Genomic DNA, 18,457 nt, shown 5'->3' on the forward strand with positions numbered 1-18,457 from the left:
AGATACCAGGTGGAGAAATCTAGAAAGTGGATTGATTGTGTGAAACTTGGGGCAGAGGCTTGGTCCAGAGATCTGTATTCATAGTCATCAGCATCAATGAGAGGCAGAAACCTAACCTAGAGCGCAATCTAGGGATGGTGTACAGCAAGGGAAAACAAGTGGCTGAGGAAGAAGCTTTGAGGAACTAGTTTCAGGGAACTGTTGGATGAAGTCGCCAAAAGAAAGGTTAATAAGAAAAAATGAGGAAAATTTGGAAAAAGTTATATTATAGGTATCTGAAGAATTAAAGATGTCAGTGTAGCAGAAAAGTTACAAATAGAAGAATGGCTTTTTTTTTTCTCATTCAAAGTAGTGATTACAGGTATTTCTATAAAACTGGCCATGAGCAATATGTCTTGTTTACTCTTTTTTTTTTGTACTAGGGATTGAACTTTGAGACAGGGTCTCATTCAGTTGCTTAGGGCCTCACTAAGTTGCTGAGGCTGCCTTTGAATTCACAATCCTGTTGCCTTAGCCTCTGGAGCCATTGGTATTATAGGTGTGTACCACTGCATCTGACTTGGCTACTCTCGTGAATGGAGTTTTTCCTGCTTTGTACTGCACAGGTTCAGGGGCTATAACTTTATATGAACGGATGTCTGCTTTTGGAATTTAGGACTCTTATCTGCTGATTTAGACGTGAGGTATTTTAGGAACTTTTATTATAAAAGTAATACAAGCATATTGTAAAAATGAAAAATACAGAAAGGTTATTATAAAAGAAAATTAACCCCATCCATAGTTTACATGAACCACTTTGAACATTTGATATGAAGCCTTTTGGTCATATTTATTTATTTAAAATTAGTCTTGGTTGGTGTCACAGTTTCTTATATACATAATTTAAATGGGCAAAGTTCTGTAAGGCTTGTTATAAAGGTACAGCCCCTTGATTCTTTTTCCTACTATTTCCTGTTCCCTGGAGGCAAACACTACCAACTATTTATAGCTGTTTCTTTTCTTATGTACCTTCATATAACTAAATAATATGCTTGTATTTCTGCTGCTTTGACTTTCCAGTTTGGGGCAATGCCTGTTGATTCCCATTGTGAAAGTGAGTATGTTGTCCCCTCTCATCACTGCTACCCCAGATCCACAAGTATCCTGTCGCTCTGTGCATATACCTATGTGTTTGTTATTTATTGTTTTCATTTATAACTATGTAATTGTTATTCACAGCTAAACCATGTTGAGAATTCTGCTCATTTTCTATTTTGGTACTTGGTTCCTATTGGACTTATCACTGAGTCAGTGCTGTGCTCTTGCCCTGTTTTCTCACTCCCTTCCTCATCAGGTGTTATAACCATTTACTTGATTGGTGACACCCCTCTGGAGCTTTCTGACCTACTTTAGTATGGACTGGTTGGTTTCTCTGCCTCAGTTACTTCTCATCCTGCCATTACTATTTTTTTCCCCTGGTAGTGGATCGAACCCTGGAACACTCTACCACTGAGCTGCATCTCCAGCCCTTTTTATTTTTTCCTTTGAGACAGGGTCTCACTAAATTGCCAAGGCTAGCCTCAAACTTGTGATCCTTCTGCCTCAGCCTCCCGAGTAGCTGGGATGATAGGTGTGTACCATATACTGTGCCCATTATGTATAAGGCATTTGTATTCATAACTGCTTTCTAGCTTATAGTATTGCTGTTGAGATGTCTAGAACTATTCTGATTCTGGCATTCTGGGTTTTTCTCTTTGGAAGCTTCTAGTATTTTCTTTTTATGCTTGGTGTGCTGAAACATTTTGTGTAAAGTACGATAGTTCTATAGGTTGGGTATTCAGTGGACACTTTCAGTTGGAAACTTGTTTCTAGGACATTTTCTTAAATTATTTTGATACTCTTCTGTTTTCCATTTACTCTTTTTGGAATCCTGCTGCTGATGCTTTGGGAACCAATTTGGGGTCTAGGGTTACTGGGGTTCAGTATTTAGTATTCCTTTATTGATTCACCAATGTGCTTGGAGGTTCCAGTCCAGAGGCTCTCTGTTTTATGATCTGTATAGATTAAACCTCTAGTACTTTCCCAGAATTGGAGAGAGATAGATCCCAGCAACACCAGAGGGAAAGGAACGTTGAGAATCTATTTCTTAGACTTTAACGACCTTCATTCTTAGTTCTGGAGTTACCTGAGTCTCGAGTACTTTATGATTTCTGCAGTACCACTTGGTAGCCTTTATGCTTTCCCTCTGCTGGCTTAGAATTCATTTTTTTCTAGCCTTATATATCAGTCTTTGTCCTTTTGTTTTCCAGTTTTTAAAATGTGTTCTGTGTTCTTATTCTCTTTGTCTCTGTGGGTTTATGGCTTTGAGGAGTTGGGGTAGACGGTGTAGTTAAATACACGTGTTCCATCTACTACCTTTAACCAGAAGTCCTTGGTTCTTTTACATATGCATTTTTCCCCAAAGTTGAGATTGTTGTGTTCTTACAACTTTGTATTTTTAATGTAATTTTATCAGGTAAATAATTTCACCTGTCATTAAAAATTATTTGTGAATATTATTTTAATAGCTATATGAAGTTACATCATGTGGACCTACAACTGTTTGCTTTATTGTTCTAATATTTTTGAGTGTATAAGCTATGTGCAAAAATGAACAAAGTTAGACATACAGTTTTTTAAGTAATTTAGACTAAAGCAGGATTTGATAAACTGTGGCTCACAGACCATGTCTGACTTTCTGGCTGGCTGTGAACTAAAATTGTTTTTTACATTTTTAAAGGATTATTAAAAATACAGAGAAGAATATGTGACAGACCACATGTGGCCTGCAAAGTCTAAAGTGATTACTATTTGGCCCTTCACAGAAAAATTTGCTGACCCCTGATCTAGAGTTTTAGAAGTGAAATTAATAGGAAATATTAAACCATTAAATAATATTTATAGTCTAAACTAAAAAGAGTATAACTAGAAATAATGATTATTACAGCTGGGTGCAGTGGCACATGCTGGTAATCCCAGCAGCTCAGGAGGCTGAGGCAGGAGGATCATGAACTCAAAGCCAGACTCAGAAACTTAGCAAGGCCATAAGCAACTCAGCAAGACCCTGTCTCTAAATAAAATATAAAAAAGGGCTGGTTATGTGGCTCAGTGGTTAAGCACTCCTGGGTTCAATCCCTGGTACCAAAAAAAAAAAAAAAAAAACCCAAAAAACAAATATGGTATTACATTAAGGAATATTTATAATGTAAATCTGCCTCATGCCTTCCTCCTAGTTTGGATAACTGGTGTGTATGTGATTGTACTTTTTTTTAAATGCACTTACGTATGTGTGTCTATATGTCTAAATATTTAGTTTGGTTTATTTTACACAAACAGAAATCTGGTATCCACTTGGAGTGGATACCACTACCACTTAAAACAGTATAACACTTACGTCCTACTGTGTCTCTTACAAGCAGATCTGTCTCACTCTTCTTTTAATGACTGCATAATACTCAATAGTATGAATCCATAAAAATTCATTTAGTCATTACCAAACTAAAAATATGTGAGTTATCTCCAGCTTTTTGCAATTAAAAGTAATGCTGTAATTATTGTGTTTTTACATTTATACAAACTTTTTTGAGCATAATGTTGAGAAGAAATTGTTGGGTCAAAGTAGTTGCACAAAATGCATGCTAATTTGCTAATTTTATCCCGAGAGTGCCCCTTTTCTATATCTACACCAATACTGGATATTATCTATCTGTCTTTACTTATTACCAGTTTCATGTCAGTTTTAATTTTCTGATAACTAAGACATGGAACATCTCTTCACTTGCTTACTAGCCATTTATAGTTCTTCTGTGGATTGCCTGATGTTATAAACATTTCTAAGGCTTAAATGAGCACAACTATATGTTTATTTTCTAAAAATGGCACTCTGATTTATGTTTCTCCAAGATTGTTTTTATCACACAAAATTTTGGAAATGTTTGATCTTAAAACTTGTTCTTTCTTTTTCTAAATGGCATTTTTTTTTTTTTTTAGGTAATTTTCGTTCTGCTCTCAATGATGTGATGGCTGCCAGAAAGCTAAAACCCTGCCACCTCAAAGCCATAGTAAGAGGTAAGTCTTATAGAACTGTAGTATGGTTATCATTATGGAAAAGCTGGTATTCACCTACCAAAAACTGACATTTAAAGCTTTAATGTTAAGGTAGTAGGATACTTCCTAGTGAAGTTATCTTATTTTTGCACTCTTGATATTAAGCTCCTGTTCCTTATTAACAGCACCATGCCGCTTTTGAAAGAAAATACTCTAATCCTTTATTTTATAAGAATTTGTATAGAAATTGAGACTCCTCTTTTTAAATTTGTATTGAATTAAAGTGATTCCAAAAATGAATTAAAGTAATTCCAAAAAGCTACATTCTGATTTTTTTTCCAGATTAGCTGATTGAAAGGCAAAATCTTCAAATGTCTTGTTAATTCAGTGAAAAGATAAGTTACAGGACATTTGCTGATAGCTCTGATGCTGAGATGGCCCCAGATTATTTTTTCTCTTGTAGTCCGACCTTTCTGTGTAATAATAGTGCTTGTATTTCTTTTATACTTCACTTTTTCTTTGAGAACTTCATAGATGCTTTGCACACTTTTTTCATCACACTTAATCTTCCCTGCATTCTTATGACCAGCTTAAAATGCTTTATTAAGTTATGTTTCTTTAGGTGTTCATGGCTAAGGGATAGTAAGTAGGTCCTTGTCTCTCAGCTGTATAGAAAGAAGTTACTAAATAAAGATTGGCACATAGAAGATAGTCCTGTGGAATTAGCCTTAGGCTAGAAACCCATAATCCTGAATTCAGTTGTTGATTTTGTCTTATAATGTGACAGTAGGAAGATACTCATTCTGATGTTAGTTTGTTCATCTCTGGAAGATGGGGTTAGGTTCCTTTGACATCTAAGCCTTTATAATTCTGATAGTTTGAAATTCTGTGGAAAGGCTAAAGAGGCTAACTATTAGAGAAAAACATACATGATTGCATTAAAACATTTTAATAGAAGAGGCAGCTTAAACTAATGGTCATAAGGAACAAAATTAGGAGAGACCTAACATCTTTGGTATTGTTACTACCATGATGAATGGCTGAAGCAAACTCTGCTTTCTGTCTGTCTTTTTAAAATCATCTGAGATTGGCTTTATTATTTCCATTTGCATATGAGGAACCTGGAGCTTGGTGATATTCAGTCTTTTGTCCTAATGGAATGGTGAATGACAGAGCCAAATCAGTCTGATTCCAGAGCCTTTGCTCTTTGCTAGTAAGCCTACTTTTAGAGTACTTTATACCAGGGAGACTTAGAGGAATTTTGAGCTGAATAGGCACTAGGGCATTTCTGATCTATAATACAAAAAAATATTCTTCTTTGGGGAATGAAGTTCTCTTCAAGGGGCTGGCTGGTAGCTGGTAGCTGGTACGGGATAGGTATTGTTCAAGGCAGGGCTTATTCATGTATGTCATTCCTAGATCTTAAGGGCCCTGGTTTCTCTAGGTGCCCTGTGCCATCTGGAACTGAAACACTTTGCTGAGGCTGTGAACTGGTGTGATGAGGGGCTGCAGATAGATGCCAAAGAGAAGAAGCTTCTGGAAATAAGGATTAAAGCAGACAAGCTGAAGGTTGGTAACAGCAGACAATTGGCTTTGGCTAATTTGCATTTACCAGATTGCATCTCTCAGGTCATTGTAAAAACCTGGGTGCTGGAGATGTAGCTCAGTGGAAGTGCATGCTTTGCATGTGTGAGGCCCTGGGTTTGATCCTAGCAACACATACACACACAAATAAATAAATAAAAATAAAGAAACAAAAGAAAAGAAAAACAGATGGGTGCTGTTGTGCACGCCTATAATCCCAGTGACTTGGGAGGCTAAGGCAGGAAGATCTCAAGTTTAAACCCAGCCTCAGCAATTTAGCGAGGCCCTAAGCAACTCAATAAGGCCCTCAGGAACTCAACAAGACCCTGTAATAAAATATAAAAAAGGGCTGAGAATGTGGCTCGGTGATTAAGCAGCCCTGGGTTTAATCCTTGGTACCAAAAACAAAAAAGAAGAAAAAAAGAAAAGAAAAACAAAACAAAAAAATCAGTCTCTATTCTTGGAACTCTGTAGAGGACACAAACAAGTAAATTGAGGTAAGCAAGAACATACAGTATTGTAGTAGTAGTATATGCTAGTGGTATCTAACTTTGCCCTCCTGCTTTTCCTCCTCCTCATTTCCTGACCTACAGTAAGGACTCTGTAAAAAATTGACTTTTGGAGCTGGAGTTGTAGCTCAGTGATAGAGTGCTTGCCTAGCACATGCAGGGCCCTGGGTTCAATACTCAGCACCACATAAAAATAAAAAAATAAAAGGTATTGTGACCAACCACAACTAAAAAATAAAATATTTTTTAAAAATTGACTTTGAATTGAATATGATTTTAATAAATAGAAAACAACATAAGAGTGCCATAGTTTATCTGTATAGTGTAGAGCTCTTGAAATAAAGAAGAAAAAAGGACAAGCTGAATATTTAAACAAAACCTTAAGTTTCTAAAGCACAACTTCCAGTATTAAGATACTTGCTAAAACAATGCCACATTTCTGACACATAAAAGCCAAAATGATGATAAAACAGTAATAACAACAGAATACCATTAATACCAAATATATTACCCAATATTTAGATGGTATTTACTATGTATATGTTCCAGGCTCTAGTTTAAAATTTTCACTTATTTAAACTATCTAAACAACATAATACCCCTATGAGGTAGGGGCTGTCACTATAAAGGTAGCTAAAGCACAGAGAGATCAGGAAGTTGCCCAGGTCACACAACTCTGCTGAAGTAGACTTCAGATGCAGGCAGTCTGATTCAGGGCCCAGGCACTTGGCCACTGTGCAATACTGCCTCATCTGTCTGTTCAGTACAAAGCCAGCATGAAACTTCATGTCTCCTTTTCCTGGCTTAAATATCTCCTCACTGCTTATTCTATGGAATTGGAAATTTTAGTGCCTGGAGAATCTTTAGCCGGTCCTGAACAAGGAGTCCGAAGTCATTCTCATCATTTGAAATATCAGAAAAGATAGATCTCTATGGCCTCACCTGGTTAAGTAAACAGAATTGTAAGCTCAGGTAACTGGGGGTTTCTAACATTTCTAAAAGTATATATACAGGAATGAATGTCCAGAGGGCTCCTGTGGAAGGCTGTGGCCACACCTGTCCATAGAAACCCAGAGTGGACTTAAGTGAAAGTGTCTTGGTCCTGCAGCAAAGGTACACTTTAGGGGAGATTTCAGTGCCCAAAAGCTTGACATCAGATATAACTGACTTTGTTTACTGAATAACTGAATTATTCTCAAAAGTCTTAGTATAAATTGATTCTGGGTTCATTTGTGCTTGGCATATATAAGCACTAGATTTTCTGTGGCTAAGTTAATGCCAGAGAAAGTAGACTTCAAAGCAGTGAGTTTTGCTAAAATAAAGTGAGGATTTTTTAAAATGGATCACCTTATGGGAAGATTTAATAATTCTAAATGTGTAGGAACCTAATAACAGAGCTTGAAACTACTTGAAACAAAAATTGACAACCCAAGGAAGGAAAAGACAATTCTACAGATAGATGGAATTGATGATATCCTTCTCTCTCAGTGATTGATAAATCAAGTAGATAAAAAATAAACAAGATGATATGACTGTAAAGAGTTGACTAAAAGATCTACAAAAATTCTCTCCTCCATAAAATCAATGAGAAAACTGGCAAAAATGGTCAAAATCAACTTTTCTAGAATTCTGGAAATGAACCAAAAGCTTGCAGCAGGCTAGGAAGTGTTGTTCAAGAAACATGACTAATGTTCTATGAACTTTTTAACTATAGAAATATTGATGAGGTTGTGGAAATAACATACAAATGAAGTTCTAACCTTTTTGTCTCTAGGTTTAATTGCTCTGTAAAGGGAAAGCTAGTGGGGAAGATAAGAGGGAATTTCCTAAGTGAAACTCATTCTGTTCCCATGGTACTTGAAAGCAGTTGCACTTGGAGAGTCTTTGTGAGCTCAAAATCTCTGGAGTTCTTTTCGTTTATTGTGCAAGATGGTGACCTGAGAGCCTTGCTAGTAGCTTGTGTGAACCGAGAGCTCCTCTTGGAGAGGATAGGTAAAGGTAGAAAATCAGCTTGACCACGAAGGGACAGCTTCTTGAAGTCTGAAGAAGGACAGATAATTAGGTGCTTGCCTGGTGTGCTGCTTGCTTTCTTGGTGGTACCTGTGGGTAGAATTAAGTGTTAAACATGACATTTGGAATTTAACACTAAGGAACAAAAAGCAGCAGTTCTAGGACTGATAGCAACTGTTTTCACATAAATGGAAATGGAGTGATTTGACCTCTCTTGCTATATTACCCATTGACTGACTACAGGAAATACAGCATAGCAATCATTTAGAATACTATTCTGTTTTCAGAACTAAAACTACTCAATGTCAAAAAAGAATAAGAAAAAAGAAAAAAACATAGCCAAGAATAATAAGCTGTAGTAATAAGCTGGTGACATTTCAACTTGTTTCAGTCCTATCTCTCCCTTCCCAGTTCCCCAGTAGTTATGAAAGCTGGTAGTCCATAATCATGGTGAAAAAAAAGTGGCCTGGTGGCCACCAGAAAAAACAAACAACATTACAGTTCCTTCAAAGCCTTATTCCCAAGTTATCATTATTTGACCATCTAGTAGATCCCTAGAAGACCCCGCTTATAGGCTGTCTTTATATGACCCAACTTGGAGCTCACCCAGTATAGAAAGCTTTTTCAGATAGGGTATGGTAATAGGGAGATTAAAAGGGAGAACATTCATCAGAAACCATTAGAGGAATTATTTTAAGATTCCACATACCTGCAGCACCAGTTAGCATTTAGTACAGATAATGAAGGCTTACTAGAAAGCTTAAAAGTAAAAGCTAGGGATGAGATTCTGAAGGGGCTTTGAAAACCTTCGGTATTCCTGGGAATCTAGAAGGTTACATGTATGCCAAGGGTGTTACATATGTGCTTAGAAAAGGACCTGAGAGGAACCTAAACTCTCACCTCTGGCTGACCAAGCAGGAAGTGGCAGCTAAGGTAGAATTGTAAGCTGTTCAAGTAAGTGTGTGTTGAAGGTGTGCTCTGGCATGTGCACAGAGCCTCTAGGCAGCAGCTAGAAGACTTACTGGCTCTGGTATTTGTGGAAATCTGTGCTCAGTTGTTAGCTGACGACCAAATGAGTAGAGATTTTAATAGTCACATATGACAGAATACAGACATTTTACAGAATTAGTTGAGAAAAATCAATAAACAGTAACAGCAACAATAATAAATCCAGGAGTGGATGGTCAAATATGAGTTCTAGAGTTGCCACATTATAGTGTCTGTTTGGCTGGCTGGCTGGCTTCCTTCCTTCCTTCCTTCCTGGGGATTCCTTTATCTTATTTTTTAATTTTGAGACAGGGTCTTACTAAGTTGCTGAGGCTTGCCTTGAATTTGCAATCCTTCCTCAGCCCCTTAAGTTGCTGGATTTACAGGTGTGTGCTAGTGTTTGGTCATTAGCAAAAAATTATAAGACATGCCAAGAAAGAAGAAAGTATGCCGATGGGGAAAAGTCCTTGAGGAAGCTCAGACATAGAATTTAAATGCCAATGAAAAGAAATTATTTAAAAAGAACCTAATAGTATTTCTGTAGAGAAAAAGAACAGTAACTGAAATGTAAAATTCACTAGAGAAGCTCAACAGTGAATTTGAGCAGGCAGAAAAGAATCTGCAAACTTGAAGATAGTTTGAGAATGGGGAAAAAGAAAAAGAAAGATAAAGAAAGACTTAGAGGCCTTTGAGATGCCATGAAGTGCACCAGTGTAGGAATAACCGAGGTTCCAATTGGAGGGGAGAGTGAAAGAAAGACAAAGGAATATTCGAAGAAGTGATGACCAGAAACTTGTCAAATTTAATGAAAAATAATAATTTGTACATCCAAGAAGCTTAACAAACTCCAAGTAGGATAAATTTAAAATGGCCTATACCTAGACACATCATTATCAAACTGCTGAAAGGCAAAGAAAAGAATCTTAAAGCAGCAAGAAAGACTCTCCATGTATAAGCAATCCTCAATAAAATTAACAGCTGATTTCTTACCAAAAACTATGAAAGCCAAATGGCAGTGAGATGACATAGTCAGAGTACAGAAAGAAAAAAAAAAGAACCTTAAGAATTCTATATCTAGCAAACCTGTTCTTTAAAAATTAAAAGAGAAGAAGAAGTAAAAGTATTTTTCTTGCAGATGATATGACTTCATGTATAGAAAATCCTAAGGGATTCAGTAAAAATTTCTTGGGACTTACAAGTTGAACAAGCTTGTAGGTTTTAACATCAAAATACAAAAACCAGTTTTATACATTAGACTTTTAATTAACACTCCAAATGGAATTAAGAAAATAATTTCATTCATATTACCATCAAAAAATAAAATACTTAGGATCAAGTTTAACAAAAGTAGCATAAAACTTATACTTTGAAAAATACCAAACACTGTTGAAAGAAATTAAAGAAGATGTGAATAAATGAAAGATAAACCATTTTTTTTCTGGATTGGATCTTAATAATTGTTAAAATGGCAGTACTTCCCAAATTGGTGTGCCAAACCGTATAATCTTCTATTTTTTAAAATTAGAACATTATAATTATACACAGATCATACAGTCTTCATCAAAATTCCAACTGGCTTCTTTGCAAAAATTGACAAGCTGATCATAATATTCATTTAGAAATTCAAGGGACACCGAATAGCCAAAACAGTCTTGGGGAAAAAAAATTAGAAGACTCATACTTCCTAATTTCAAAATGTACTACAAAGCTATAGCAATCAAGATATTGTAGTACTGGCATAGGATAGACATGTAGATCAGTGTAGTAGAATTGAGAGCTCAGAAATAAATACCATTTGTAGGGAATTGATTTTCAGCAAGGGTACTGAGGTTATTCAGTGGGGAAAGAATAGTCTTCAAAAAGGATTCTGGGACATCTGGATATCCACATGTACCAGAATGAAGTTGGATTCCTACTCGAAATTATATAAGAAAGGTTACTTCCAAATGGATCAAAGAGCTAAATGTAAGAGTTAAAATTATAAAATTCCTAGAATGAAACATAGGCATTAGTCTTTGCAACCTTGAATTATTATACAGTGGTTTTTTAAATATGACATAAAGCCCAAGTAAGAAAAGAAAAAAATAAATAGGACTTCATCAAAATAAAACCTTTTTGTTTTAGAAGGTTCCATCAAAAAAATGAAAAGATGATGGAGATTATTTTAGTAATAGAGTGCTTACTTAGCACATGCAAGACCCTGGGTTTGATCTCTAGTTCCAAAAAAACAAAAACAAAAACCTCAAAAAAGTGAAACTTTTAAAAATTTTTGGTACTAGAGACTGAATCCAGGGTTTTGTTTTTGTTTTACTACTGAGTCATATCCATAGCCCTCTTATTTTTTATTATGATATTTTATTTTATTTGGGGTATCGAATTGAACCCAGGGGCACTTAACCATAGTGACACATCCCCAGACCTTTTTTATATTTTATTTAGAGAAAGGGTCTTGCTTAGTTGTTTAGGGCCTTGCTGTGTTGCTGAGGATGACTTTGAGCTACAGTCATCCTACCTCAGCCTCCTGAGCCACTGGGATTATAGGCAAGTGCCACTGTGCCTGGCTTATTTTTTTATTTTTGAGAAAGGGTTTTGCTAAGTTGTTGAGGCTGACCTCAAACTTGTGATCCTCCTGCTGGGATTATAGTCATGCTCCACCACATCCATCTATCTGGAATATATAATGAACTCTTAACATCTCAATAATAAGAACTCCATTTTTTAAATGAACAAAGGATCTGAACAAACATTTCTCCAGTGATGGTACACAAATGGCCAACAAATCCATAGAAAGAAGCTTAATGTCATTAATAATAAGGAAATGCAAATCAAAACCACAGAGAAATACTATTTTACAACCATTAGGATGACTATACATTTTTTTTTTTTAAAGGAAACTAACAAATGTTGACAAGGATGTAGAGAAATTGGAAAGCTCATACATTGCATTGATGCTGATATTGTTGAAAAGTTTGGCAGTTCCTCAAAAAGTTAAACAAAATTACCATGTGTTTCAGCTGTTCTACTCCTAGGTATATACTTTCAAAGAATTGAAAACAGTTATTCAAACAAATTCTTGTACCTGAATGTTCATAGTAACACTGTTCACACTAGTCGTAGTAGAACAGTCTAAATGTCCATCAGTTGATGAGTGGATAAAATGTGGTATATCCACTCAGTGGAATATTATTCAGCCATAAAAATGGAATGGATTGATTCATGCTATATTGTGGACACCTCAAAAACATTATGATAAGTGAAGGAAGACAGACACAAAAAAATATCATGTATAGTATGACTCCATTTATATGAAACATCCAAAATAAGTATATCTATGGACATAGCAGATGGTTGCTAGGGGTTGGTGGCGAGAGTGAATGGGAAGTGACTACTTAATGAGTATGGGATTACCTTTCAGGGTATTGAAAAGGTCATGGAGCCAGATAGAGGTGATGATTGTACAATATAGTGAATGTACTGAACGTCTCTGATTGTATACCTTATGATGGTTAACAAGTTATTTTTTTATGTGACTTTCACCTCAATTTTCAAAAATTAAATTATTTACCAACCATAAAAGATAAATTTATTAATAAGTGGAACTTGGTCAACAATGAAAAAAAATTCTGATCTACAAAGACATCATTAAGAAAATTAAAAGGCAAGCCATAAAATAGAAGAAAACATTTGTAATACTACATTTAATAAAGGATTTGTACCCAGAATACATAAAGAAATCTACTCAACACCAAAAAGACAAAACACCAAAATTTTTAAATGTGGTAAAAAAAATACAGATATTTCTCAAAAGAAGATTTACAATAAGCACATGAAAATATAACAACATAGTTAATCATCAGGGAAATGTAAATTAAAACTCAAGGATGCCAGGTGAGGTGGTGCACACCTGTAATCCCAGCAACTCAGGAGGCTGAGGCAGGATTGCAAGTTCAAGGCCAGCGTTGGCAATTAAATAAGACACCATCTCAAAAAACAAGTCTGGGGATGCAGCTCAACGGTAGAGCTTTGCCTGGCATGCTCAAGACCCTGGGTTCCATTCCCAGTATAGAAAAAATAAAAGAAACCTCAGTGAGATCCCAATTCAATCCTATCTGAATAGTCAAAATTGTAAAAAGATTGACAAAATCAAATATTGGTGAATATATAGAGCATCTGGACCTTTCATACATTGCCAGTGACACATAAAATAGTAAAACCACTTTCGAAGTCAGTGTTTTATTTTGGACACTTATGCTGTGACCTAGCAGTTTCACTTCTATGTGTCTGCCTAAGAGAAATTGAAAGGTGTACACAATAAGACTTATATACAAATGTTCATAGCCTTTTCCTTATATAACAGCCCAGAAACGGGGTTTGTGTCCAACAACAGGAGAATAGATAGGCAGATTATAGTATGTTTATTCAAAGAAATATTATTTGGCAATAAAAGGAAAGAAGCTTATCAGTGATGGGTTGGGAGGGGGACTGACTACAAAGAGGCAGAAGGGATGTACAAATGTTCTGTATCTTGATTGGTCTTTTAGGCACCCGGGTGTATACATTTGTCAAAACTCATTGAACTGTGCCCTTAAAACATGCACATTATATTTCAGCAAAATTATTATTTTTTTAGGTAGTATAAGCCAGATGTGGTGCCATGTACCTGTAGTCCCAATACTCACAAAACTGAGGTGGGAAGATTATTTGAGCCCAAGAGTTCAAGACCATCCTGGGCAGCACACTGAGACTCCATTTCAATTAAAAAAAAAATACCAAAGGGGGGTTATAAACAGACAACCAGATAATATGCAACAGAGATCATCTATGGTCTGTGCAGCCTAAAATATTTACTGTCTTGCTTAACAGAAAACATTTGCTGACTCCTACTAATGTATAGTTCTGAGGATGAAAGCAGAAACAATGGGTATTGGGTAGATTAGCAGGAAAAGAAAATCTGAAGTATATTTCTGTATATTTCTGAAGTATATTTCTGTAGAATGTTGGTGTTTTTCTGTCATGGATTACAATTGTTCAAAAGGCAGAACCTCTGATAGGTTCTTGTCCTAGTTTTTTCCATTGTGTTATCCTGTACTCTAGCCAAACCAGGGAAGTTGAAATTCCCCATGAGGTGCTCATCTGCCCCGTGTCAGTTCCTATATGGAGACTGCCCTTTCTTCTTTGTCAGTCAGTCTTCCTTGTCTAAGCCTGCTTCCTCAGTTGGGCATGGTCAGTCACTGCCTGTGTTTCATAGCACTTGGTTCACTCCAGCAGACTAACACAGAGCACACCTGTTACATGTGTCTCTTCACTGGTCTGTACCTCTCAGTAGACTGTGAGTTCCTTGAGTATGGGAACTAGACCTTAAACTTCTGCCGATAGCACCTCACACCTTGGTGTGTGCTTTGTGCGTGTTTATTGAACTGAATCAGCCCCTGGCAGCCCTCAACATAGGAGCATGGCTTGAACAGAGTCCAGAGAGGCATTCATTCAGGCATAGGCTGCAGGCGGGGGAAGAGGAAGCAAGTTCCCTGGGGCTGATGTATCTGAATTTCATCTCCAGCGAACTGAACAGAGGGATGTGAGGAAAGCAAAGTTGAAAGAAAAGAAGGAGCAGAATCAGAATGAGGCTTTACTCCAAGCCATCAAGGTAAGTTCTCAAACCTTAGGTCCCCCAGTCCTGCAAAATCCACTAATCCTGTGATGCCTGCTGGGGACCTTTCTTACTGGAATGACTGTGTTCATTTTCTTTCTGCTTTGGTGAAGCAGTGTGACAAAGGAGCCCCGGCTCTGGAGTCAGACTCCCCCGAGTTGAGTCAGCTCTCCCACTGTGTGAATGTGCTGGTCTCTAACATACTGAGTACTGCTCTGGGTCAAGTGACCTCTCCTTTCATCTTCACTACAGCATCTGAGGGGGGTCTTCTTGTTCCTGTTCTGCTAACTGTTGAAATAGCCTCAGAGAGGTGAAGAAACCTCACACAGCTAATGAGTGTCAGCCAGGGCTTTGCTCTTCATCACTGTGTTACACTACATCCTGAGAAGCTGAATTTTTAGGATGTTGCTCTTTTATAACAACAACATCCTGCCTCCCTTTTCCTCTATTTCCTGCATTTTGAAATTTATGTACTGTGACTCAAATCTTGCTTGAACCTTGTTAGTGCTGGCTTCATTTCCATAAGGTACATAACACCTGTTGAGAGATTGTGGGGTGGGTTTTGATTTGATTTTTTTGTTCAGTTAAATTATCCACACATTTAAGGTACATGTTTGACTTTAAGAATTTAACACTTCTAAAATGCCTCCACTTATCTTTCTAACAAACAATCTGTTAACGTGTATTAACAAATAGAATATAGTATTCCAGATTTCTCATCTCATTCACAATGAAAGATTTGGTCATTTTCTCAAATGTAGGATATTGGAATGCTAGACATTTACATACAGACTTTTTTTTTTTTTTAATTTGGTTTTCTCCTTTAGTCCAACCCTGCATCGTAGATTTCAGTATACATGAGAATTATTCTCAATAGAACACAAGCCATACTTTATTTATTTTTTAAACATATTTTTAGTTATAGATGGACACAGTAGTTTTATTTATTTTTATATGGGGCTGAGGATCAAACCCAGTTCCTCACACGTGCTAGACAAGTGCTCTACCAGTAAGCTGCAACCCTAACCCTTACTGATGGTTTTAAGCAGGATCAGCAAACTACAGCCATTGGAACACAGCTTTGACTGTTCATATATTATTTATGATAGTTCTCACACTACAATAGCAAATTTGATTAATTTCAACAGAGACTATTTAGCACACATTATCAGATTCTTTAAGAAAGTTTGGTGGTCCCTGTTTTATCAAAAGTAATTCTGATTGCAAATGATTTCCCTTCATGTGCTAAACTTATAAACCTCCACACATGTACATAAGAGGTGACCCTTTTATTTAGACCCTTGATTGATCCTCATTTCTTTATCTGTCAAGATAAAGTCTGTATACATTTTTTGTAGTATCCTATGTCCTAGCCAAATTGAAACACTTGACATTTTTGTCCAGGCTACACTCTTGATCTTTTCTTTGTCTTTGCACATGTTGTTTCTTGTGGTGGCATATTATTCTAATCCCCTACCCCCATCTTCTCTGCCTTTCAAAGTCATCATTCAGAGCTTAGCATTTTCCAATACTTCCAGCCCCAGGGTGAATTATTCCATTGTCTGCAGTTCCACAATTGTACTTCTTACTTTTTATTGTAATTATTTCCATAGCTGTCTCCCCACTAGACCATAAACAAAGGCTTAAGGGCGGGAGGTGGGGGGAACCATGTCTGCTCCTCTCTGTGACATGGTCCACATGGCAGATACATGGTAGATGCCTAGTGAAAGTGAGTTAAACAAGTGGTGCCTACTGTGCCTGGCCAGTCCTCAGGGATCGTGATGATTAATCTTGGGTAGAGCTGGCCCTCTAGGAGCTTACGTTGTTAGATTTCCCTATTTCAGTGAAATGGATTTCTGTCTTCCCACATAATAAGGTTCTGGTATGTGCACGTTTCTGTCTTTAACCCAGGCTAGGAACATCAGGCTCATCTCTGAAGCTGCTGGTGAGGATGAAGATTCAGCCTCAGAAGGTATAGGTGAGATTTTTCTGGATGGACTTAGCTCTGAGAATCCCTATGGAGCCAGGCTGAGTCTAGATGACCAGGGAAGGCTAAGCTGGCCTGTGCTCTTTCTGTACCCGGAGTATGCCCAGTCGGACTTCATCTCTGCTTTCCATGAGGACTCCAGGTAATCACTTGCCCCAAAACCTTCTGCTCTGGCTGGCATTCTCTCTCCCTGCTGTCTTTGTAGGTAGGACAGGTTGAGAAGGGAAAAGAATAGTTCAGAGGGTTTCATACAATCTGATTTGATATAACTTCTCTATCCTATAGCTGAGTGAACTTCTGTTAACTAGGTTTTTAAAAAAAATTTTTTTTTAGTTATAGATGGACATAATACCTTTATTTTATTTGTTTATTTTGTATGTGGTGCTGGGGATTGAACCCAGTGCCTCACGCATGCTAGGCCACAATACCAGCCCAACTAGGTTTTAATGATAGATACAAGTCTCATTGTCATATTGCCTGGGCTGGTCAGTGTAACACCACAGTATAGTGTTTGCCAAAGAGTGGCACACCTCTGGTGAAGTGTGAAATCATTTTAGGTAGTACACATATAGTAATTTAAGTGTATATTTATTAGAAAAAATATAGATAGCACATTTATCTTGTGATTTCATAGGGTTAATGCTTAGAATATGGCTAAATATGAGAAATGTTTTTAACTCTTGAGTCTGTTTAAAGAAATTATGTCATAGATAAGTGATATCTCACTACCGTCAGAATGGATTAAGCCTGTTTTGCGTTTTATACATTCTTTTTGTCTCTCTGAATTGCTGTCCAGGGACTGATGTAGGAAAGTAGATCTTGAGTTTTTGATACCCAGAAAGTATATGTTACATCCTTAGGTTTATTGATCATCTAATGGTGATGTTTGGTGAAATACCCGCTTGGGACTCAGAGCAAAAATACCGCCCTGATAATCTGGAGGTAAGAGAAGTTTTATTTTGTTCCTTTATGAGATTTTATTTTGGGGAGGGGACAAAAGGAGAGAGATTGACTGCTTTTTTTTTTAAATTGTAAGATATATATATATAACATTTTTAACAGTTTAATCATTTTAGGTACACAGTTCAGTGACATTAAGTAGATGCACAGTGTTTTCCAGTATTATCTCCACAACATTCCATAATCCCAAATTGAGTTCTTCACTTATTAATCAATAACTCCCCATTCTTCCTTTCCCCCAGCCCTGGCAACCACCATTCTTTCCTATTTATGAATGTGACTGCTCTGGGTACCACACATAGTTTGAATTGTATAGTGCTTGTTCTTTTGTGTCTGGCTTATTTCACTTAGCTAGTATCTTCAGGGTTCGTCCATGTTGTATTATATGTCATATTATTGTATGTGTCATCCTTCCTTTTTAAGGCTGAATAATATCCCATTATTGGGATTAAAAAATAATCAGTTTATAGTAGAAAGAATTTATCTTTTTGTAATCATTTGAAAGCTAAGATGCCAACTAATGTCCTAAATTCCTATACTTGTGTATGTGTTTCTTACAAGGACATTTTTCTTCATAATCCCCAAATAGCCACCAAAGTCAGGGATTACATTGGCGGCACACTGCTGCTCTTTGATCCTTGGGCTCTACTCAATGTCCTTCCCAGCCCATGGGGCCTTTCAGAACCATGCTGGGCATTCAGTGATCAT

General features: G+C 36.8%; 2 protein-coding genes across 2 annotated transcripts in view; one reads left to right on the forward strand and one right to left on the reverse strand.

Annotated features, from left to right (window-relative positions):
• Ttc4 (tetratricopeptide repeat domain 4) overlaps positions 1-18,457 on the forward strand; it is a 29,124-nt gene that overhangs the window by 4,276 nt on the left and 6,391 nt on the right. Inside the window, exons 4-8 of the mRNA XM_046450921.2 lie at positions 4,009-4,086; positions 5,510-5,634; positions 14,713-14,799; positions 16,714-16,931; positions 17,650-17,731. Coding sequence (XP_046306877.1) covers positions 4,009-4,086; positions 5,510-5,634; positions 14,713-14,799; positions 16,714-16,931; positions 17,650-17,731 — 590 coding nt within the window. The remainder of the gene's footprint in view (positions 1-4,008; positions 4,087-5,509; positions 5,635-14,712; positions 14,800-16,713; positions 16,932-17,649; positions 17,732-18,457) is intronic.
• Pars2 (prolyl-tRNA synthetase 2, mitochondrial) overlaps positions 6,418-18,457 on the reverse strand; it is a 35,522-nt gene continuing 23,482 nt past the window's right edge. The window contains exon 2 of the transcript XR_006853036.2: positions 6,418-8,258. The gene's annotated coding sequence lies outside the window, so the exon portion shown is untranslated. The remainder of the gene's footprint in view (positions 8,259-18,457) is intronic.

Source organism: Marmota monax, unplaced genomic scaffold (assembly GCF_021218885.2).
Source record: "Marmota monax isolate L192 unplaced genomic scaffold, Marmota_monax_Labrador192_F-V1.1 WCK01_AAM20220418_F8-fsc00023, whole genome shotgun sequence".
In the NCBI taxonomy this organism is placed as follows: domain Eukaryota; kingdom Metazoa; phylum Chordata; class Mammalia; order Rodentia; family Sciuridae; genus Marmota; species Marmota monax.